We start from the raw sequence: 23,721 nt of genomic DNA, 5'->3' as shown, positions 1-23,721 counted from the left end.
GACTCATCTTTTACTGCAGTACCGCCTTTTTGCCTTGGAGGTCGCTGTTACTCAAACAGCAATCCATGTGACAAGTGAGGAAGTGTCAATTTGTTTGTCCCTCTCCGCCGTTGCCCCAAGACAAGGTGGGGGCGTCATTGGTCACGCCCCCCCTTTAAATAGCGGCCAAGCCGAGTAAACCTGGAGTCATTTACACCAACCAACACGTGAATTATTAACACTTGGAAAAGGAATGGAGCCAAGGTAAGGCATACTAGTGAAGAGGACTGCTGCTTTGCCTTGCAATCTTTTGCTCTAAGGTAAGTACACTACATTAATAATCGAATCGAATTGAATTTGTATCGAATAAAGCCATCTGCTTAGTTTGGTTGGAATGAGGTTGCTTGGATGAACAAAAGTGAAAAACCTTTTCATTGAACGAGACATTGAAGAATATCTGGGTACTGCAAATCTGTATTTTAAGAGTGATCCCACTGTCAATAGTTGCTGCAAAACACCCAATTTCACGTAGCTTTAGTCTGAATGTGTATCAGTTGCTGTGCTGCAAAAGGCAAATCGAATTCACTTGCGCGCAGATAAAGCTCCTCGGTCGGACTAAAAACAGAAGTGAAATTCAATCATTTTTCCCATTTGAGATATACTACATGCATACAGTGCTGTTGACTGCGCACGTGCACGTGTGCGCGTATTGTGCTGCTTATCAGGTCTCGTGAAACAGCGTGTACATTTGGATAGCGTCTCAAAATGACCATGATGATCATTAAAAGATAAACAGATAGTGTTTGCTAATCCTTTCAAGAGCTGAGGAGGCAGACTTAACAATCATCAAGTGTCCTTTTGTTGTCAAGTGCTTATTGAAGTGCTATTTTTTTCCCAGCGGGTACGGCGAAGATGGAGTTGAGCAGAAGGAAAGTGCCCCTATATGTGAGTATTTGCAGTCTGATGGAAAAAGATGGAATTTGAACATTGCCGAGAAGTTCAAGTTTGTGACGTCTTTTGTTATATCGGAAGAATAACCAACCATCAGTCAGTGGCACGATGAATAAAAGCTTATCTACTTGGCAAATCAGTAACTTTCAGTCATTGACAGAATTGTTTTTTATTTGTACTTGAATTACTCACAGTTAAAAAAAGAACATTTATTTCCTGTATCCTGTTAAAACATTCAGCGCACGTGTCAATATTTTTCACCTTTTATTTCAGTCTGTTTGGTCCCGACAGCGAATATTACGAGGGTCAAAAGGGTGGGTGGTATCTTTTTTTTTTTTTTTCTTCACGCTGCATTCACTTCATTGGATCCGTTTTGAACGTTTGTTCACGTTGCTTTCTTTGTCAGACAACTGGAAACACTTTGTGAATCCCACGCTCTCTTAGCCCACAAAGCTTATATTCCATGTAGACCGTTTTTCAAGGTCATTCTTCTAACTTTGGTCTTGCCTACAGCTTGTGTCATTTTCTGCCACTTTATCACTTGACGTTTCCCAGAATAGTGCACACGGTATCCGTCCGTCCGCTCTATTGATGCCTCACACACACACACACACACACACACAGCTTGATGTCTTTTTGCAATAGATTTCGTTTCCCCGGTGCAACTGGTGAGCGAGAGAGAACGGCTCAAGGTGATGTTCAAAAACGTCATTTTCTCAATGTCTGCTTGCAAGCATTTCTGTGATGTCTTTGAAGCCTTCTATTTGGATCATTTTCTTGGAGCCCAAATTGTCGGATGGGAAAGGCCTTTTTTCCAGTGAACGAATGACGGTTGCTGTTCCGGCTGGTGCCCGAGTACCCAGCGACAAGGCTGTGTGAGTCGGTCACCAAAAGGGCAAAAACTGTCCCGGACCAATGCAAGTGACTGGCGGAGGGAGGAGAGCTAGCGGCGGCAAGGTTCAAAGCTCACAACTTGTTTTGTCTTAGTGTGCGGCCCACACTTGACAGAAGTCAACACGGGCCTAACTCATTCCAGATTGGCAGCCTAACGCAGACATATCGTTGCGTGCACCGTTGGCAATTTTCGGCTCCCGTCAGTCTATTTGGATCCTATGCTCTATGGTTCTGCTCTAATTCCCGTTGCGCTTCCTCAGATCAGGCGTCCAAAATGTTCCGCTCTGTTCGGGTCTTTGCGGCAGACGCTAAGAAGGCATTCCTGTTTTTATTGAGGGGAGATTTGATCGTACCCTCAAGAGAAAGCAAATCTGCCGAGAGATTTAGTGTACCACTGAAATATTAACAAAGATTTTTACCCCCCTCCCCCCCAAAATCCCTCTTTTGAATTAGAACCTGTTTACATCCTTGAATGAATGTCGTTTTTCAACTTTTTTTCACATCAGGGCCAGGCCAAGGTGTTTGCATTACTGGACGGGCTGGATTCCATGCCGGAAGATGCCGAAGTCTTCATTGTTCTGGAAGGATCCACGCTGGTCCATGTCACCAGGGCTCAGAGTGACGTCATGCTCTGCTTCATCGTGCCCGGTACTGGATGTGGAAGCTCATTTAAACGTCTTCAAATCTAAAACTCCTGCTCTGGAAAATGGATCTTTTCTATCCCGTCTGCGATCACCAAAATTCCAATCATCTAGCAGTGACTTGATGTCTGGAAATGCACAGAATCTTATCAACTTCCTCTCAGGAGGGAAACAGTACGTCAACAGTAGAGTTTGACAGAGACGGCCAACGGTCGCACGGGCCAGCCTTCCCGCTACCGACGCTGCTAAAGACTGAAGGTTCCTGCCTTTGTCTAGAAAAGAAATCATCGTCATTATCACGCTATACCAGAAGGAAATATGCAAGCCCGGTCGGTAGCCATTAGCAGTCAGTAAAGATGCTTTGATGAAATGTTGAAGGCGGTGAATGCTTATTTTATTGAGCACATTTTTGGCTGACCTCCCAACGGACTATGGCTGGAGAACAGATTGAGCGCGTGAATCGAGTGGAAATAATGTATGGATTTGGTTTTTTTTAGGCCATAACCTCGCCGAGGTGGTCTCTGTGCAGGCCTACTTGAGCTCCGAAAGCACACCTCTCACATGGGTGGGCGGCGCAATGCTGGAATACGTCCAAGACGACGCACAGGTAGGAAACGGACTTTTATTGGGAAGTCTTGTTTGATAAGAAACATGATTTCTTTTGACGTTGTCAACACGGCTACACCAAACGTCGGCAAGCATGTTTTTTCCTCGGCGTGTGCATCATGCTACGGGATGTTAAGAATGGGTCATTGTCATTGTCAGGACCTGGCGGAGCACCTGGTCACCCGCGGACATAGTCTGAACTCTCTGGATCACACAGAGCTGAGCAGCCTCTTCAACCTGGGCCAGCAGAGCTCCCGCTGGGCTATGGATCGACGCGTCGCTCTCGCCATGGCTAACCTGGATATTCCTCCAAACTGGAACATTCTGGGGACTCCCAGCAGAGATGGTGAGAGCTCCACTCAATCTTCTCAGCGACCGCTATCGTTTGCTTCTTGGTTCGTCCTTCCTTTGCAAAGGTGAACTCTTCAACTCTGTTCCACTCCCATTTCTCTCTCCACCATCATTAGCATTTTCCAGCCGGCGCAGTGCCGCATGGAAATCGGAAGTGATCACGCTCGCATGCGCGCACCCGTTGAATTCATCATGGCTAATTAGGCGGCCGCTAATGTAGTTAATAGAGCCGTTCCATCTGGGCACTGCCTGAGGCGGAGCTCCATCCATCCATCCATTCATTCGCTGACCGCCATGTTTGCGAGATGACACCACCGAACATCTGTCTGTTCATCTCAACTAAATTGTGCTTTACGGCCACCTACAGCCCAGAAGCAACAAAGTGGATTTCAGGCTAATGCGGTTAGCGTAGCCTGTTTCATTGCAGCAGCGTCTCCTTCCGAACGTCTGCGCTACATCCGAGTGCGCGTGTCAACCCGTTGAGCGTTTGACTTATGCCGTTGGACTATTAAAGGCAGCGGAAAGAGCAAGGCTAACGTTGACTTGCACACCCTACGAACACATCGGTCCCATCCATCCATCCATCCATTGGCCCTGTGAACTTTGCACATATTATGTTTGAGTGATGTGGAGGGCGGGGGTCATAAGAAAAGGATTCTTCATTTATGCATTCACACCGTGTAGGTTTTGCTTTGCCATGCAGTACAATTTGACGCTATTTTATGACATGGACTTTATTTTTTTATGACCCGGGTGCGCCTGTATAATATACTAACTGCTTGGCTTTTGAACACTGTCCAAAGGTAGTCATTTGGGTTTTATGAGGGCTACAGCTGACTGCAGGTGCTCACAGTTGCGTTGACGTCACAATATAAAGCTGTCCGGTTCGAGAGCACGGGAAACGTATGTCAACTAAAAATATGGTGTGTTTGTTTTTTGCCGCCAAAGTATGCAGCTATAAACAGCATAGCAAACCGTTTGTTGAAACCGTTTGTTGAAACCGTTTGTTGAAACCGTTTGTTGAAACCGTGTGTACATTTTTGAAAAGATTTTGTTGCACTGCTGACAGCTGACAAAAACAAAAAAAAAAAGAGGCTGGTTCACCTTTTTTTTTTTTTTTTAAAGATCCTTGCTGCCTTAAAGTGGGTCAGTGGGCCAAAGTGATTCAGTGCTGGGCCTTAGAACAAATGACAAGTCTGCTACTTAAGAAAGCAGGAGATCAGCATTAAATACCACACTGGTGATTGAAATCCTGCTGCCGTTTTGTCATTTCCACTTGAATCTCTTCATCGCTCGCCCACCCGCTGGATGGTGATCTGCTCACCGCAGATGGCAGCCCCAAAGACTCTCTGCTCCACCTGGCCGTGCGATGGGGTCTGTGTCGACTGGCCGAGCTGCTGCTTTGTCAGCCCGGAGGTCTGATGGCCGTCAACGTTCCAAACGAGGACGGCGTCACACCGCTGCAGCTGGCCTACTCATCGGGCAACGGAGAACTCCTCCAGCTCCTCCTGCAGTAAGATTTGAAACTCCATTCAAACAGTGCGTGGCATCTTTGTGTTCTTCCGAATTGCTGAATTTGTGATCATTTGTAGAATTGTTTAAGGCTTAACGGAGAGAGAGAGAGTGAGTGTCATTAAACACATCCCCACTAGGTAGCACAATCACTCGAACAACTGCCAGTTGCATGTTAAATGGCTATACAAGTCAGCGTTTGGTACGACTTTTTCAACACATTCATTTTGTGGCAGCCCACCCAACCCTCTAGCCACACCTCCCGCAGGACTGTCTCAGGTATGGGCAGACCGCTCCCGCTTGCTGAGATACTGTCACGACACGGGGAATTTGACACTGACCGTCCGACAAAATCTCAAGTGGAGCTCAGAGGAGAGCCGGCATGCTGATATTCAGCTGCTCAGAAACAGACTTGGAGATGAGGGCTTCCTCAGAGAGGTCAGTGAGAGACAGAAGCTTTGGGGGTTTTCTCCTACTCATGTATTGAAAATGCTTTTGCAACTGCATCATCACACTATCAATATGAGCTGTAATATTATTCTTTATTATTTCATTTAATTATTAAATAACAATTATTTAATTATTCTTATTCAATATTATTCATTGAGAAGAAGCTGATGGTTCTATTGAAGGTGTATCCTTCTTTCAGATCAAAGCGTTAAGAAGAGAACGAACAGAGAGCGTTTTCGGCAAAGAACAATTGGTGGATGAGCCAGCAGAAAACGGTAATTGAACCAATCCAGATCCATAACATCACCGGCATTTTGGATTTTGGTCATTTTTCCAGACTCAGCTGTTCTTCACGTGGCAACCTTGAATCACTTTTTTCGGTTAGTTTTTAATAGGAATTGAGTGACCTCATGTGGAAATGTGGAGGTACTGCAAAATGAAAAGAGGGACGCTTTCAGGAAGAAAACACGAAGAATAAGAGCATAAACAAGGCTCAACTTTGTTCTTTGGGTTGCAGCTGACCTTTAATGTTGTCCACATGTCTTTGCATGTTAAAAAAACACACAAAAAACCTATGACGTCAGAGCCAAGAAAAGGAGATGATACAAATTTAGTTCGCTCGCAAATAAAGGGGATTCGCATCAAAAATATAAGGAAAACAAATAGCACAATATTTACCTCATTGGCCAAATTCACCCAAAAGGAATAAAAAGCCCACAAATTTGTCAACAGAACCAATTAAGCCAAACACCTGTCGATCTGTGCACAGTACCATCCGACCCTCGTACGTTGCGTCCCTTAACAACAGTATAGAATGCTGGCTTTTGCTTGTTGCAGGACCTTTTGCTGATAAGAGCGGAGATAATTCAGCTGCAGACGATAATGTAAGTATAAATATGACCTCATTAAATGGCACATGGGCGGGCAAAGTACGGCAATGCTTTTCCACGAGCTGATAATGATTTCTTTTCCAGCGTATTGATGTTTTGGGAACTACAACAGAACAACCACTCAGCCATTGAATTAAATGGCAGGTTGCACGGAGACAGGGCACCATTTTTGGGATCAGTCAGAGTCGCTAAGAAATCCAGATTGTCGGAAAGCAAAAGTCCGACTGAGTGAGGAGACAAAAGCAGAGAAGGCAACAACTATGTATTTGTCATACGGCCTGTGGCCAACCTGCATTAGCGCCCCTCAATGCTCCATATTGTTTTGGTGTGATTGTCAAGGTGTTGCAGGCAGGCAGACAGGCAGGCAGGCAGGCAGACAGGCAGGCAGGCAGACAGGCAGGCAGGCGCCACCACCTGGCACACTTGGCTTGAATGGCCCACTTTGTGAGCTTGTTTCATGTTTCTGCACGACCTGTTGTATACGCTACAGATGGTTACCTAATTGATCTCGCTCGCTGCCAAACACTTGTGTTTTTGTACTTAGCCAGACTTTTTTTTTTTGTTGTAAAGTTTTAGTGGAATGCTTGCAACCTGATGGAAAGGTCTCGCTGTGGAAATGCGCGTGCTGCTCAGTGAACACTTTTTCTCTGGACAGGACTACGAGGAGCCGCTCATGTTTTGCCTCAATCAAGAGGACCAAGAGGACGAGCGATCTGACTCTGGTAAGAGAGCCGCTATTAATGTCAAACGTCTCATTTGAGAATTTTTTTTTAAATCTTGTGTGGCTTCAGATGTGGATGTGGCTATATTGTTGTTTTAGGTGTCCAAGTAGCTTCCAATCATTAAAGGAGCTCAACGGTGGGAAACGTTTGACAAATTGCATTTGGGCTCCGTTTTAGACTTCTTGGATGCTCGTCACTCTTTGTTCACCGCAGTCGGGACACATGGAAGGCATTTTTACAAAATAGCGTGCGGAGAGCGCTCCTGTAACCGAGCCGGAGTCATCCTGCTCCTGCCAGCAAATGAATTCTAAGCATGTGGCTGTAGGTGGCTTCCTTCGGTTCTCCATCCTGCGGGTTAATGATTGTCTTGATTCACCCACCCACCGGTGCGCCAAATGATGCCTGAGCGTAAGAATGTGGCGGTTACAAGCTGGATCTTGGCACTGGACGTCTGCAATTTTCACTTCCTGTGGCTGCTGTTGTTTTCCATGCTCATGCTTGAGCCATTTTGCTCTGTGCATCTGAGCGTGTCAGCGGCATGGGGATATTCACTTTTTCTTCTCTCTGTCTTTGAACACAGCCGCCTGTGACCTCAACTGATCCCTTGAATGCTTTTTCTAAATATAAACCCCCAGCCTTTTAATTGATGAATTGAACAGGCAGGAAAGCACTTTTGTGTAATTGCTAATGAGCTTTGAATTGCTCATCTTGTTTCCTGCAAGTGTCACCAGAGTGTGTCCTTTGTTTTTATCTCACGCTCTATGGACTCTTGACTTCAACTAAGGTGTCAGTCCGAATCTCTGCCGTCAGAGCTTCAGCAATGAGAGCAAAGGAATGAGGAATTTGGAGCCTAGCTGTCATTTTCTCTGCGTCCTTCTTGGGATCAGCTTCTTCTTGCCTCTGGCTTCAATGAATGACACCCAAATCCAATGTACAACTGACGACAGCTTCTTAATTAATACAGGTTGCCAATTGATGCAATAGAAAAACATTCTCTTGTTTTTCATTCCTCCCCTCTACCCCCTCTTTGCCCTCCCAATGCCCCCCAATTCAAATACCCAACCTAAAAGGCATGCACGCACGCACACACTATCCCCCAAATAGTCACACGCACACACACACAAACACACTCATTCACCCATTCCCCAAATTCCCTTTGCACCATAGGTCCGTTTTTCTTTTTTTTTTTAAATGTGAGTTGAGTGATGAATAACCAGCAAATGACACTTCATCCTTGTGGGATCTGCTCAATATATCGGAACAAACAAACAAGCCATGCTTGTGCATGCATGTGTGCAGTAGGGCGAAAGCAAGGCTCGTGTGCTAAATGGGCTATACCAAAAAGGGGCCGATTGTGGCTGAATGGGGGTTGCCAAGGCTTTCCCGAAAGCTGAGGACCAGAGTGAAGTGGTGTGAGAACGCAATGGACAATTTACGATACGGATAGCTTGGCAAAGCGACAACGGATGACGAGCTAGCGCTACGCCAAAAATGCTAACAAGAGTGAGTCCCTGACCCCAGCGGAAGGATTTCCAGGATGCTTTGTGCCCTGGGAACTCTCCGATTGCGCACGCATGCAGTCCAACCTTTCGATGCATTCTCAACATGTTTGGCATGGTATGGCGGTGCTTTTATTGCTCTTCTAAGCACGAATGACAAGCAGTCATCTACTTGAGCTTGTGCTCCTCGTGCTGGGGAATTGTAAGTTGGCAACGGTCGAAAAAAAGGGGGGGAAGAAGAAAATAGCCACAGCGCTCACTGTTGTCTCCATGGTGAGTCTGCTGACCTGGCAGTTTGCTCCTTCTCTTCAACATCCCCCGTGTTTAGCACATGTCGTGGAGAGCAATTCCGAGAGATCCCAGTGGCCAATGCCATGTGGCCAATGCCATGTGGCCAGCAAATGTGGACTGACTGGGCGGGCGTTCTTCTTTCTATCTTGGCGAGACAACTCACAGGGTTAATGATTTCTCCAGTGTCACCTCCACTCGGCTGTCTGCAATGGTGTTTGTCTTCTCTGTAGGTTCTGAAGTCACTCCTATGTTTGACTTTCTCCCTCCCTCCCTCCCTCAGTCACTTTTTCCGGCCCGTCATTGACCCCCCCCCACCCCCCTTCTGCCGCTACCAGCGTGGCTTCACCTCAGTGCTCCCTTCAAACTGTGTTGCAGATGAGTGAAAAGACTGAGAGGCACACAATTGGAAACGAGTTAGGAAAGTCTCAAAGAAAAAGGAAAGTAGAGGGAGGACGGACGAGGACAGCGCTAGACTCCTCCGAGTTGAACACTTTTAAAGGGGGAAGGGGAGGGCTTTAGGGGGAGGGGTGCTTGGGGGAGCCAGGGGGAACATGCTGGCTAAAGTGTCTACAGCGGGGCTCTGGAAAAAGAAAGGAGCGATTGCCGCCGCGCGCAGCTAGTCGGTCAGCCGGCAGCTAGCCTCTTCCTCCCGCCGTGCGGCAATGGATGTTCTCTGAGGCTTCTTTTCTGACAAGGCTCGAGCCGGTAGCAAGACAGCACGTCATGGATTCCGACTCGGATTCTCCTTTTAACTACTCGTGGCCCTCTTTTCCAAGGATGCGGATGCGTAAAAAAGGTAACGGAGCGCTATGACTGCAAGAGCTCGTATTTGATCCCTGATGTCGTCTGCATCGTTGTGAAAATGGACGTTGCGTGTTGGACAGGTGTAACATTCAGACTGCATGCAGATGACTCGTTTGCACCAAGTTTCCCTCTTTGACCAAAAGCAAGAACATTTTGGAGCCGTGAAGTTGAATCTAGCCTGTTGCCATCAAATGTACTTCTCCACAACACAAGCCGCAGTAGCCAACTGTTTGTTTGCTTGCCTGCCGCTGATGTAACTTGATATCTGACAGCGTGTTGCCCAATGACAGATGTCCTCACCGGGCAGACTCTCAGCATTGTTGTTTCATTTTGGGCTCCTTCAGCTCCATGTGAAGGTTCAGCTCCATGACAGTCACAAAGTATGTCACCACTTTTCTTGGCCCCTTATGGAAAGCGAACCCCGATTTAGCGCATTGGTCGTTCCTCTCACCTGCGGAATTATATTTCAATACTTTTGCCTGTGTGTATATCAAAAGTTGTGTTTTCCCAGGAAGCCAGTGACCGCATAGACAGACACGGCAGAAGCTCAAGTTACTGCCATGTTTGTGTCATGGCTTGACTCCATGACTTTCCCTCATCTGCCATTGGAAACCTCAGCAGCACAATCCCCGTTATTGCTGAATAATTGAGATTGACACTGGCAAATTGTTTAAAGCCGGCTCGCTTGTATTACTAAGCCAAAACCCAAAATGAACTCGGCTACCAAAGTGACCATATAAAGGCTTGGATTTGAAGTGGACGCACGCACGCACGGACGGACGGACGGACGGACGGACAATCTGGACAATGAACAAGTTCAGCTGTGGAAAAACTTTCCGACTTACAAGTTGGAGTTAGTCAAACCCTGTAGCTGTGCCAAGCGTCGACGGTCAGGCAATAGCGTTGAGAAGCTTTTTCTTGTGGTTGCGACTCTCTCTCGTTTTGATGCTTGATCATCTGCATGATGCACTCAGAGGAATAGCATGACATCATTGCCCAACTCCGCATCCTTGGAATCCTTTGGAGGACAAAGGACAAGTTTAAAGTCATAAAAATACCAGCAGGGGATGTGTCAAGAAAGATTCCAGATGAAAAATCCTACACTGTTGTCTGCTATCTTAAGGCTAGCACATAAAGGCAATTAATTGTTCGCCATAGATGATCTAACGATCGGAAACGGTGTTGTGGCTCAAGCGACTTTGTGAAGAATCACCTCTACCACTGCCTTTTACTGAGGAGTTGGTCATCGGTTTGTCTATTCTTCACATTCAGAACATTTGTTTTGGGTTTGGGAGGCCGTAACGGATTCAAGGCATTTCCATTGGTTTCAATTGGGGAAGAGGATTTGACCGACGGCCGGAGTTCTACGTGTCGTTTAAACAACCTGCACGGATTTAAACTGTCGGCGGTGTGTTTTCAGGTGTGATGGCCTTTGCGTTTATTTCGTCACTCTGAAGGCTGATAAGTGAGCGCATAAGGTTTTCCTCTGCTTGGATTCTCTCGGTCAGCTGAAATGTAAACAGAAGGGAAAGTCGCAATGTGACGCTTGGACCGACTGCAGGTGTCTTTACTGACGCTGGTGGATTTGGAGATTGTTGTTTCTGTCTAAATAGCCTGGCGTGAAAAAAAAAAAAAGAAATCACGTTGATTTTGGGTGTCTGTCTCCATTTTTAGGCTGCGTTTATTATTTTAGCCTCTTTTTAATATTTTCGGCCTCTCCTGAATGTGACAGCTGCTTATAAAAGCAGCAAAGCAGAGATGATTCCCGTTCTTGCGCTCTCAAAAGCGTCCGTCCGATTGACAGGTAGCGCTCGTTGTTTATGTTCCACCTTCCAAAGACTTTGAGAAAGAGCCCTTGTGACAAACCTGCCTCCCCCTCCAAAGCACGCTGCCTCTCTCTCTCTCTCTCCCTCCCAGGTTGCGGGGTCACTCTCTGTGTTTAACTGCGCTGGTCTGAAGGGCTGCCACTGACTGCCGTCTTTGTCTTACTTTCTGGAAGAGCTCCGGCACTCTTTAGCGCTACCGTTGTATAGGGTTCACGCTCGTATGCTGTGAATATCACATCGAGCCTTTCTGGGCACAATCCTACACAAATAGCCCGCCGTGCTATTTTGCATTTGATGAAATGGCAACCTGCACGCACGCATTGCCCAACAGTGTGAGTAATATGATCTCTGCGGGCTTCTTTGTTATTTCTGCCTTAACTAATGTTAAAGACAGCTCTCAGTGGCTGACAGTAATGCTCACCAGGCAGGCAGGCAGGCAGGCAGGCAAGCAAGCAAGCGTTTAATGGGTCCGAGGTGTCGCTATGATCCGGGCCGTGGCAGCCAGCTGTGGCTTCAAACTTGGTCCAGCAGTTGAATGAAGTGGGTTCATGTGAAATGATAGGCACTTTCAAACAGCGTTTGACCCTCATCCAATGCAAAGTCAAACGGCGAAGATCGTCATTGATGCGGTGTTCCGATCAAAACAATGAATTGCACAGTCCTTTCTGTTGTCCTTTTTATGCTTGTGATTACGTCTATTTTCCGCTACATCCTATTTGGATTTGTCTGTTGGGCAGAATGAATGTGTTTAAGCAATTGATATTGAGACTTGATCATCTGGAAAATCAATGGATTGTCTCCACTCTCAAACATTGTGGGCGCTTTTATGATTGTTATTGTCGCGTTTTTCTGTGTGTGCTGACTTTAGGTGCCACTTTAGGACATGGAAATGTACTCCCGCAGTTACTGAAGTAGTTTAGAAGTTGTGCTCAAGGTGCATGTTCTTGACATGGTACAGATGCGCCACTTAACATCTGCCCCTTTTACGTTGGACATGAATGAAGCAAGAATCATCTGGTTCTCTCATCAAGGTCGCGGCGGCTTCTCAGATTTATTCGACTCGCGGCCGACAGGAAGTCCAGCCATTTGCTGCTGTGATTTATCCTCCTCTATAAAACTGCACTTCTTTCCTCTTGCTGTGTGGTGCCAGTAGCTATGGGATTTTGCCGTTTGATCGACAGCTGATTTTTGTCAAAGAAACGGTTTTGATGCAAGCTTGCTACACTTCCCGGCGCGACGCTTTTATTTATTGACTTCTTATTTGATCTTCCGAAAGGGAACCACTACGACATGAAATCCTTCCTAGAAAGAGTGTTTAGAAGCTTTGTTTTGTATCCAGTGCCTGTTTTAAGAAGCCAGCAGAACCTGGCTGCCACTCAACAGTGGCTCCACTGTGTCCCAAAGGTTCCCCTCAATGCTACTGTGTGCTCACTGGAAGTTATCTCGAAGGCCGGGTGGGGTGCGAAGAAACCAGCCTACACATGCAGCAGCAGCAGAAGCAGCAGCAGCAGCACAACGCCTGACACAGCCCTTCACGTGTGTGTGTGTGTGTGTGTGTGTGTGTGTGTGTGTGTGTGTGTGTGTGTGTGCGTGTGCGTGTGCGTGTGCGTGCGCAATGAGCCTTTGAGGCAAACGCACAGGCGGCGCACTCTTGCTCGGCTGGCTGAATTGCCCAGGATGTCAATGTCACTTCCTGTGTTTGTGAGGGATTATTTTGCCGTCGCCGTAGAAACGGAACATAACGTTGAAAAATGTCTGCGCTCTCCCAACAGAAAAAAGCCAGTCCACGGGCGAGAGCCAGACCTCATCGCCGACTCTGGCTGCCGCTGCCAGGCTGTCGGCGATGATCCACGGGAAAGACCGAGTCTATGCCAACGCCGTGGTGGCGGACCAAGTGAGTAGAGAGATGAGTGAGCGTTTCTTTCGGTCGTGGAAGCAAAAATAGGTCTTTGCTCTCTTGACATCTGCCACTGTGCGTAGAGTGTTCAAAATCATTTGGGATGCAAGTCAAAAGCCAACACGTTGACTGGTTGCAACAAATCTTTTCCCAAACACACTTGTACTTTTTGATCCCAGGCGGATGATGTTGATGTGAAGTACCGCTCTGGCCTGTCACCTGATGTTGGCAGCCTTTGCTGGGATCCTTTCTCCACGATATCCCCTGACTGGAGGACGTGTCCACGCAATGACGAGAGAGCTGTCCGAAGCCAGAAATCCAAGGAGTCGCCTCTCCGCGTCTCCCCCCCTCCGTCTTTCCCGTCCTCCCCCCTGGCTTCCGCCTTCCGTTTGTTTGAAGGAGGTCAGAGGCGACGGCCGCGAAGCAGCTTTCCAGTTTCTCCCACTTTGAACGGCGGACGATGCAACTTGCCGCTGGCGGCAGCCCACGGACTGAGGTACTGTAACGGTAGCCGTTCTGATTTCCCTGAGCGGAAAAGTTCAAGTAGCATCCATTGTGTCAACAGTCCCAGTCTTGAGTGTGACAGCGGAGAAGAGGACCTACTGGGACGCTCGTACCCCTGCTCAGCCCCAACGCTGCAGTCCGGCTTGCCAGACTTGAAGCCATCGCAAAAGCTCTCCAAGGTATTGTGCTGCATGTGCGCTGTTTGTCAATACCTACCTTATCCCGCGGGATGCTGTGCTCAAAAGAAGGGAAACGGGATGCAAAGTACCACTCAATCCTTTTTGAGTGTGGTTGTAAAATATCATCAACAACTGCTCCTCAATGCTCTGGTTAAAGAACAAAAGACGTATTGAGGGAGTTTTTCAGCATGATTGAAAAATGTTCTGTTCTCAGGCTGTTTGCTCGCTGCCCTCTGCTCTGTCCCTGCTCTCATCCAGAAGCCGGAGGAAGGCGAGGTTCGACTGCGCTCGTACTCCTACTCCTCTGCCAAGGCGAGGCCCTCGCGCCCCTCGCTAAACAGAGACGCCACCATTACTGACCTGGCAGAAGGTGAGTGGACTCTCCTCCTCTCGGACTTCTCTGTTCTGTGGCTGGATGAAGAGAATAGAAACAAAGCGGCCGGCCGGCCGGCCGGATAGCTGTCATAAACGGATGGTGCGTGCGGCTGATTCAATCTCCCCCCAAAAAAAGCACTACTGTTCAAATGCCAGGTTTTTGTGTTCTAAAAACTGGAGTAAGATCAGTCATTTCCAAACATTTTCTATGGTGACGACTAAGTCACCATATGGTCAGAGAAAAGAAATACGAATTCATCAAATATTGTAGTTGCACAAGTGTGCACCTCCCTCCCGCTTGTCGCTGGGATGCGGCTGTGTTCAGAAGAATCACACTCAAATCTGTTGTGGTGCGGTGGGAAATGTTTTCAAATGATCCATTCTTTGAAACGCTATCAGCCCAAAAACAACAGAAATGTGCCGACGTTTTAGATCCAGCGGATGTTTTGACATTGTCGTAAGACATCACCGCCGCTGTGTGTGAACTGTGCGTAGACGGTGCATTCAGCGGCAGCCGTCGCTCGCTCCTTCAGGCTTTATGGCTGTCCAAATCGCTTTCTCGACTCAACCAAGTTAGTAAGTACATGGGAGAAAAGCAAGAAGATGCTCATATCTGCCGCTCATATCCAATTGGTGTCTGATCAAAAAGCACTTTGGGCTTTTGAGGTGACTTCAAGGTTACTCCTTTACCGTATTTGGGTTGTATTTGCTCCTCTTGGCTTGGCTGTTCTATTTCGAATGTCCTCCGTTAATCCTTGGCAAAACTCTGGCGCCATCTTTGGTTGGTCTTTGTGTGTTGGGTGGCATTCCGACTTTTTCCCAATTGTGCCAATGGCGTCAAAGTTTCAACCTCTGCCTTTGGCTCGGCTCGGTTTTGATCGTAACTTCCTTCCCGCGAATGCCATGTTCACTCCTTTGCCTTTCTCTGACACGTTACAGAGCAGAGTGTGCTGAACCTGAGCGAGACTTCCAAGGAAAAGAGGTAACGGCACTGATCTGAGACGGACGGACGGACGGACGGACGGATGGACGCCATCCACTCGACTGCGCAGGGCCTTACTCGGACTTGCGGCCTTTTTGGGCCGGCAGTAAGAGATGAGCTGCGATGCTTGTCGCATGGGGTGGCCTGTGTGCATACAGCGTGTGTCGGACGGGACGGGACGGGACGGGACGGGACACGCTTCCTGGTGCAAGGACGGGATGGGACGGGATGGGACGGGGCGGGGCCACGACTATATGCTCTGATTTGCAACGTCAACGTAAACAGCGCCATCCCTGCCGTGACCCTTTAGCAATTGAACACCATACATGTCGAAAAACAGAAGCTTTTCTATTCACCCCGTTTATTTGTCATTCGTTTCCTTTTGTTGTCGTCGTTTTTTGTCACAGGCTATAATGTCCTAATGCATTTTGCTCACTAATCACCATGCATTGCTAATTGAGGAAACATTTTGGATAATCGTGTTACGTTGGCAGTTTCATCAATCATGCTGTCGTTTAAATGCGCTTCCTCAGATGGAAGAAAGTCACCATCCTTGTTTCCCTTAAGAAAATGCAAATCTAGTCCGTAGTAAGAAATAACGTTGCCTAATTTTTAGAACCTCAATCGATAGACATATTATTGACATATGAAATATTGCTTTATGAATATTTCATTTGAATTTTTAGGTCTTTAATTTATGTATTTATTATAACATATTGAATGGACCCCTCTTAAAAAAAAAAAAAAAAGGTGTGCTATATCCATCACGCAGGGTTTTGGGTTTCCGTAAGCGGGCCCAGTCAGCAGAGGAGGAGAGCGGCGCATCACTCCAACACCTCACCCTCTCCGAGTTTCTTAAAGAGTATGTGTTCAAAGTGCATGCGCGAGCCGTTCCGTTCCGTTAACCGCATCATTAACTGCATCCGTTGTGCACATGCAAGCTCCGGATTGGACCCTGACTTCCAATTTGGACATCACGCTGCATGTCATTTTCTACTTTATGCTCTGCCGTTTTATCGAGTCAAGTCAAGTGTTGACATGTTATTAATTGCATCTCTCCAAGGTCATGCTATGAATAGCATCCACTAGAGTGACACTCAAGCATGTTGTCAAGAGTCATAGTCTGTAGAGTAGAGTAGAGCAGTGCAAGAGCGTCTGGACATTCTTTCATGTCAGCATGATGCTAGAATTCCAGGTTCTTCAAAAGACTAATCTCATGGCTTTTGCTTCCAAAGTGCCACCGAGGTGAAGAAGGAGCACTAACGCAAACGTTTACACTGCAACAGGATGGAGGACGAGGAGTGGGACAAGTACATCGTTCCGTCCAAGGTGGAGTCAGAGAAATACAAAGTGAGCCGGACCTTCAGTTTCCTCAAGAGCAGGATGTCCAGCACTCGTGGCAAAACCAAGGTGAGACGCCCTGAAAAGTAGAGTTGAAGTGAAGCTGGAAGTTCAGATGGCTCAGCCGGCCGGCCGGCTCAGAGTTCCGTCCAGGGTGGCTTTATTTGGCCAGGGAGAAAGGAAAAACTCCCTCAGGTCTTAGCAACAGATCCTCTTACATAACGTTAAACCATCATAAGGAACCAAAACACACGCCGTAGTATCGCCGCGCACGTGTTTGAGCGCACCAAACACGAACTCGGGAGTCTTCCTCGTCAACTTTGAGAGTTTGAAAATAAACATTAGGAACGACAAACAAAGCGCGACCGACGACTGCGCTACCCTTTGACCGGAACAAAGTTAGCACACTCGAGTGGGCGGGCGAAATCTTCATAAGCTTTCTTTTCAGGTGAAAGGGAAAGAGGTGAAGGATGGCAAGGACAAGAACAGAGGCGTCAACGGACATCAGTTTGCGCCCGCGTCTCCATCTGCTCCTGCTGTCTGTGTGGCCTGCGATAAGTCCATTTGTGGGAAGGACGCGCTGCAGTGCTCCAGTAAGTCCAGTCCTCCGCAGCCGTGTTGTTGTTGTTGCTGCCGCTGAAATGTCTTGTGGTGGCTTTGTGTCAATATCCTCTGCACGTGCTGCCTCCGATGACGTCGGCAAAGTCAACAAAGATGGGCACTTTGGACGGCCATCTGGACACTGCTTGTTTTGTTTATGAAAGGTTGAATTCTTTTTCCTTTTTTTTGTCCTCACTAGACTGTTTAGTGAACGTCCACAAGAACTGCCGAGACTCTGTTGCACAATGCGGAAAGGTAACCAGCACCCACTCTCCAAAAAGAATTCAGCATTTCAGTTTGTTCTTTCAAATGCACTTGGTATTTGGGTTCTCCTTCTTCTTCTCTTGCCTCCTCTTCTCTCACTCCACTGCCATGGCCTGTCCGAGGCTGAACGCAAAATAAAAAGAAATGAGGCAGTTGGAAAGCCTGGAAGAAGAAATCCCAACACTTGGTGACAAAAAGAATTCCTGGAATGATGCGATGTTCTCAAGAGCCAAAAATAATAAGAGTGGACCCTGTGGGTTGCGTCATGTGTTTGATTTGAAAGGCACTACCTGTACAAATATGTTGCTCATCAACTGAAGCGAACGTGTCATGTTTCCTCAGAAGCTGCAGGAGAAGAATGTATCGTTGATGAAAAGCAAGAACTTGTCTCTCCCACAGAGTGAGTGAGTCTGAAATGACTTCTTTGGTCTTCTTTTCATTTTGACCGCTCCTCCTCCTTTGTTTTCCTGTTGTGGAAAGCAAATCATTGACTCTCACCCATATGACTCCATTTAAGGAAGAGGAAGGGAAAAAAAAAAAAAAAAAGAAGGTTAAATTGTAATCTGCCTCAGTGGGGGATCCAGCCTGGATTCTATTGACTCTATGTGTGTGTGTGTGTGAGCCAGAGGTTGAGTGTGGACATCTTCATACATTGTCTAACAATGCTCTTTAGTTGACATTTATTTCCTTCTCACAGGGGACTTTAATTTCAACATTGACCTACTGTGCAAATTTCTCTTGTCGCCTTCAGCTTCTGCCAAAGACTTGGTTTCCACCTCTCCAGTGGCCTCCTCATCAGTGCCCTCATCCCTCTCACTTACACCAACGACCAAAGAAAAGTCAGAAACGCTCAAGCCTCTTTCCAAAAGCCTCTCCGCCTCCTTGGAGAGCAGGTAGGCTGAACGTCATCATGATTTCAGCATTTTGCCATTCGTTTCTGTTTGCGAGGGAGCGGACAAAGCTAAGCGGAGGTTCTCCGTTGCCTTTTCCGCTTCCAGGCGGCCGAGTGATACGGCAGCAATGGAGGTGGATTCCGTTCCTCCGTCGTATGGCTCACAGCCGGACGAGGGCGCTCCACTTCCGGCCAGTCTTCCTTCGGTCGTCTCGCAGGGTCTGTGAGACTCAACGGGAAGTGGTTTATAAAATGAGCGTTCATTCGAAACCATTTGTCGCGTAGATGATGTCGTTGCCCCGCTACTAAGCGATCTGTCGGCCGACCTGCTGGGGCTCGACGTCGAGTCGTGGAGTCTCGCGGTCAGTCCGGATTTCTGCAGGCAACACGACAGACGTGCCGTCAAACGGCAGGATGTCATTTACGGTGAGGCCGGCCGCTGGCCTTCACTCCCATTCAATCTGCTGCTGGTTTTAATGGCCTTGCCTTGCCCTGCCCTGCCCTGCCCTGCCCTGCCCTCCCCTCCCCTCCCCTCGTCATCATCATCGATCCACTTTGTAGAACTGATGCAGACGGAGCTGCACCACATCCAGACTCTGACGGTCATGTCCGAAGTGTTCAGACGAGGCATGCTGGAGGAGCTGCAGCTAGGCTGGGATTGCGTGGCCCGCATTTTCCCCTGCTTGGATTCCTTGCTGCTCTTCCACAGGAACCTTTTTGGATCCCTGCAGGAGCGCAGACAAGCGGCAAGCCAAGCCGACAACCCGAGAAATTACCTCATCAGCCAGATTGGAGACGTCCTTCTTCAACAGGTTGGTGCTGATGAATTATCCTCGGCCGTTGCCAAGAGATGGTGAGACTTCCAGATGACCTTTTCAGTTCTCCGATGGAAACGCTGAGACCATGAAGCGGGTGTACGGAGATTTCTGCAGTCACCACTTGGAAGCTGTCAGTGTCTTCAAGGAGCTTCAGCAGCATAACAAAAAACTCCAGATCTTTGTCAAAGTAGGCCTGCCTTTCAGGACATGGCTTGAGCGCTCGCAACATCGGCGCGTTGTTCAATCCTTTTTGTGCTCGCAGCAACAGAGCAATAACTTGCTGGTCAGGAGAAGAGAGATTCCAGAGTTCATCCTTTTAGTCACCCAGCGCATCACCAAGTACCCGGTTTTGTTGGAGAGGATTTTACATTACACTCAAGGCAAGGCAAACAAATGACCCGAGTTGATTTGTGTAATTGATCATCATAAAATCTTCAATATCGGACTTGAAATGACTTTTTAAAAATGTCCGAATTAACCTTGACCTGGATCAATGACCTCACCCCCGACAGAAGGCAGTCAAGAACACACAGACCTATCGAGCGCTCTGGCTGGCATTCGTGACATCATCGGCGCCGTGGACCTGACCGTGAGTGAGTACGAGCGATCTCAGGAGCTGCGGGAAGTGCTCGCCCGTCTGGAGAACAAGAGCTTTGCCAAACTGAAGAGCGGCAAGGTGATTCGCAAGCAGGACCTGCACAGCAAACACCGACATCTACGACACAAGGGATTGCTTTACTGGAAGACTGCCACGGGCCGCCTAAAAGGTTTGCACCACTGGATTGCTTTCATGTACTTGCCAACTCATCAAAACGTATTCCCCACCCCACCCCCACCCTAGATACCTTGGCACTCCTGCTTACAGATGTGGTGGTGATCCTGCAAGAGAAAGATCAACGCTTTGTATTTGCGGCCGTGGACCAGAAGCCTCCCGTGATCCCGCTGCAAAAGCTCATCGTGAGAGAAGTAGCCAATGAGGAGCGCGGGATGTTTCTCATCTCTGCTTCCTCAGCCGGTCCGGAGATGTATGAAGTTCACACCAGCACCAGAGAGGAGAGAAATGCTTGGATGAGACACATCAGACAAGCTGTAGAGAGGTTTGTTTTCAACCACGTGTGTGTGTGTGTGTGTGTGTGTGTGTGTGTGCGTGTGCGTGCGTGCGTGCTTGTGTGTCATTATCATTATCTAACCTACTTAACCTTCATGGCAGCTGTCCAGAGGAAGAGGAGGAGGAGGAGGAGGAGGAGCAGCAGCAGCAGCAGCAGCAGCAGCGTAGCACCGAAACAGAAGAGGCCAAGCGAGCGGCCGAAGTTAAAGTTCAGAAAATCTCAAAGTTCCAAGGTAATAGTTGAGAAGAACCTAATAGGGGCTGCTGAATTCATTTGAATCCGCGTTTTTGTCTTTTCGTAGAGACATTGTTCATTCAGGACCAGCGTATCTGCACCAGCTTGGAGGAGAAGTTACAGTTATATGCTGAGCTCACAGAGTTAACGCTGCGCTCTCCAGAAGCCATTCCACATCGCCACCTGCTGGTACAAGCAGAACTTGACAGCGAGTCCCCAAGACCGGCCTCCACACTGCTCGCAGCCGCACTCAGAGAAGGTGACAGGCACAACTGCTTACAAAGGCTAAATTGAAGTCATTTACTATCAAATGCATTTTCATCGGGGGGAGCCTGCCTGCCTGCCTGACTGACGCAAAGTCAACCTGAATAACTCTCGCTTCCTGCGTAGCGGAAAACCTGATCCGCATTCTTCAGGTTCACGACGGAGAACGTGACAATTCTCCCGTCCGTGGCTGCGAGTGCCCCAACTACAACAGCCACGGCAGCAGCATCCAAGAGTCGCCCTCAGAACGTAAGGCAGCTTGGCCAGCCACTGCGTGCGTGACGGACGCCTGGAATGTAGTAAGTCACTGTTGCCTCGTTTGTTTTCGCAGCCGATTACCTGAGCACGCTTAGTATGAGCTCCACTTCTCTCGGGTCGGACAGCGAAGGGACGGATGGAATCTCGTGGAGCGAGGAGCCAAAGCAGAGTCACACCGAAGAAACACTCTTCAAGGTTTGCCGATTAGTATATGTACTTCCCAATTGGAGTTGGAAAAGATTTTCTTGTACCCTAACATAGGCTCCTCCTTCTGTAGGTGGCTGAGAGTGTGCAGAGTCTGACTCAGCTTCTTTATAGTCTGCAGGTAAGTAAAGACGCACAAACGGCCAACCTCGCTCGAAGAAATCAACACGAGGAGCGTCGAAGCGGCTTGAAACGTCAAATTGGTATTTCTGAAAGCAGTCAGTCGCTCTACATCAAGTGAGTATTTGCCATTCGCAGGCTGCGGTGACTCTCCAGGACAGCTGCCTGGAGATCCAAAAAATTCTCCTTCAGGAAGGAGACCAATCTCAGCTCAAGAGCCTTGCCTCGCTCCAAAACACCTTGGTATGAGTTCCTTCACATCGCCTGGTGGTGAACACTTAACAGGAGATGCGCTGCGTTGCAGGAGACGGCCGTTGAGAAGAGGAAAGAGGATGTCGAGAAGAAGGCGACAGAGAGGAAGAAGGAAGAAGTGGACGAGGTGCACAAACTTCATGTGAAATTGAAACTAGAGCAGCAGCGCTGGGACAAGAAGTGTGTGGCTAGAGACAAACGACAGGTAGGTCCCCCACCACGATGCTCACCGCGGTGATGTCCGTGTGATGTTGCGTAAATTGCGTCCAGACTGAGCAGGAAGGCGCACTGGAGCAGCGTGAGCGCCATTGCATCCTGGAGGCCCAACGGCTGCGATGTGAGCGCCAGGAGCTGGAAACTCAGCTGATGGAATATCGACACAGTCTGGACAGACTGCGGGACGGCCAGGAGAGTGTTGACAGGGAAAAGGAGAAGCTCCGAGCCCAGCAGTGTCTCCTCCAGAGTTGGAGACACAACCGGCAGAGCAGTCTGCCCGTGACCATACCTCTCGATGAATACGAGGTATGGGGACATGGGACGGACGGACGGACGGACGGACGGACGGCTCTTTTAATATGAACTTACTGATAAAATTGCTAAATGTTAGCTGGAAAATCGAGTGGTGTTCCCAGCATACTCCATCATCTGACCTCCTGTCTTTGAAACATCCCTCCCAGGTGCCAATTCACAGTCGCTCAGGCAGCCTTGACGGCAGCTGCTGGACGTACGAGAAGGACGCAGCTCTGCTCGCCTCTCTTCAGAAGAAGCAGCAGCAGCAGCATCTGCTCTCCGGCCCCCGGCAAAGCTCCACCTTTGGCGGTGCTGACCTCAGCCTTAGCGCCAGCCTCTACAACAGCCTCAACACCCTGCTGAGCCAAACGCACAGAAAACACTCTCAGGATGCTCTCACCTTGGGCGAGAAGAATCACGGGCGCGACCAGCCTCTCGACACCTCGGCCAATCCCTTCGCCGACAGAGGCACAGCGCAGCCGCAGAGCGTCGGCAAATGTATGTCGTGCAATATCATTTGGAATGGAAATAATACAGCTTCATATGTCATGAGAGCATCATTTATAATATGATCTCATTCGAAAACAAAAAGGTGTTTTTTGTCTTATCTCTTTGGATGCTCAAAACCCTCCAAAGACTGACTCCCATCTCTCCTCAGACTTGAGTCCGCAGTCGGAGGGCCGTTCCCCGAGGGCCTGGAGGCCAGAGATGCCCGGCCAAGAACTTTCCCAAGACGCTTACTCCTCCTCTTCTCCTTCCCTCACGCCGCTCCTCCCCCAGCAGTCCTACCTCTCTCTGGAAGGACATCTTAGGGAGGACGCAAGCGAGGAGAACATTGTTTACCTTTGATGTTTGAAGCAGGACATAAAACTGGATGGACTGTGATGGATGGAAATAGCCATGGCAAATTGTGAAGAATCAAATGAGAGATCAGCAGCATATAAACACGTACTCCATGTGCCTTCTTCTGCTTAATCAAACCGTCGTGCCTTTTACTTTGGTACTCGCTGTAATGATATTTTGGTTTTGTAAATTAGATTGAATTCGTATTTTATTGCTTGCTTGTCAAACAATGGTGTTTTTTCCCCGTTAACACTTCAAATAGGGTCCAATATATGGGGGAAGGCTAACTTAGGCCTTCGCAAGCTATGCACAGCATGAATTGCTCTTCTCCGGCATATGCGTACATTATATCGCCATGTGATTTGAAATCATATTTATTAGAGAAAGAAAGTATTGTACTGTAGCGCATAGTTTGTTGAAAGGGCTACCTAGGCACGCTGTTGGAAGAGTGAAGTGCCAAAATTCTTCTAATCCTATTCCCCTTTGGTAATTTATTGTTCGTACATAAATGGCTTCATGCACTGTACCCAATGTTTGCTTTCTTTTCCTGGTTGTAATCACTGCTGTGATGTATGTAAATGTTGGGGCTGCTTATAAAGATAATATTATTGCTTGTGCGTGAAGGTAACATTTTGTACTGGGACAGCTTTTTACAATGG

At 48.1% G+C, this 23,721-nt stretch overlaps 1 protein-coding gene and 1 long non-coding RNA gene across 9 annotated transcripts; one reads left to right on the top strand and one right to left on the bottom strand.

Moving 5' to 3' along the window:
- Nucleotides 1–140: 140 nt before the first annotated feature.
- arhgef28a (Rho guanine nucleotide exchange factor (GEF) 28a) lies at nt 141–23,679 on the top strand. Of its 8 annotated transcripts, XM_049762157.2 has the most exons (39): nt 141–299; nt 878–924; nt 2,331–2,472; nt 2,963–3,072; nt 3,231–3,417; nt 4,752–4,935; nt 5,171–5,372; nt 5,584–5,659; nt 6,222–6,268; nt 6,930–6,996; nt 13,189–13,310; nt 13,493–13,809; nt 13,879–13,996; nt 14,255–14,366; nt 14,867–14,947; nt 15,311–15,353; nt 16,126–16,215; nt 16,640–16,763; nt 17,143–17,287; nt 17,494–17,549; nt 17,901–17,958; nt 18,310–18,451; nt 18,557–18,669; nt 18,736–18,876; nt 19,012–19,262; nt 19,330–19,455; nt 19,531–19,648; nt 19,781–20,035; nt 20,110–20,365; nt 20,479–20,609; nt 20,679–20,870; nt 21,002–21,124; nt 21,207–21,328; nt 21,411–21,458; nt 21,596–21,700; nt 21,762–21,914; nt 21,980–22,231; nt 22,387–22,717; nt 22,878–23,679. In XM_049762157.2, exons 2-39 carry the CDS (start codon nt 892–894, stop codon nt 23,066–23,068), a joined length of 5,364 nt encoding a protein of 1,787 aa, XP_049618114.1. In that variant the 5' UTR covers nt 141–299; nt 878–891; the 3' UTR covers nt 23,069–23,679. The 8 variants fall into 8 exon arrangements, with proteins under 8 accessions (XP_049618114.1, XP_049618117.1, XP_049618118.1 ...); XM_049762160.2 differs by lacking the exon at nt 14,867–14,947 and having other exon boundaries at nt 142–299; XM_049762161.2 differs by lacking the exon at nt 16,126–16,215 and having other exon boundaries at nt 142–299.
- On the bottom strand, nt 4,141–9,048 carry LOC125993555 (uncharacterized). Its single transcript, XR_007490279.2, has 2 exons — nt 8,783–9,048; nt 4,141–4,930 (listed from the first exon to the last, which is right to left on the bottom strand). It is a non-coding gene; the product is annotated as an uncharacterized lncRNA (long non-coding RNA).
- Nucleotides 23,680–23,721: the final 42 nt, after the last annotated feature.

Source organism: Syngnathus scovelli, chromosome 3 (genome assembly GCF_024217435.2).
Source record: "Syngnathus scovelli strain Florida chromosome 3, RoL_Ssco_1.2, whole genome shotgun sequence".
NCBI classification, from domain to species: domain Eukaryota; kingdom Metazoa; phylum Chordata; class Actinopteri; order Syngnathiformes; family Syngnathidae; genus Syngnathus; species Syngnathus scovelli.
Note: the sequence above shows the minus strand (reverse complement) of the source record. Positions and strands in the feature narration are given on the sequence as shown.

Bases quoted from the DNA above. Each gene is read 5' to 3' on its own strand.
- arhgef28a (XM_049762157.2), top strand. From the start codon at position 892: ATGGAGTTGAGCAGAAGGAAAGTGCCCCTATAT. The intron at 19,263-19,329 runs GTTGGTGCTGAT...TGACCTTTTCAG, and splicing joins GAGACGTCCTTCTTCAACAG to TTCTCCGATGGAAACGCTGA. The intron at 20,610-20,678 runs GTAATAGTTGAG...GTCTTTTCGTAG, and splicing joins GAAAATCTCAAAGTTCCAAG to AGACATTGTTCATTCAGGAC.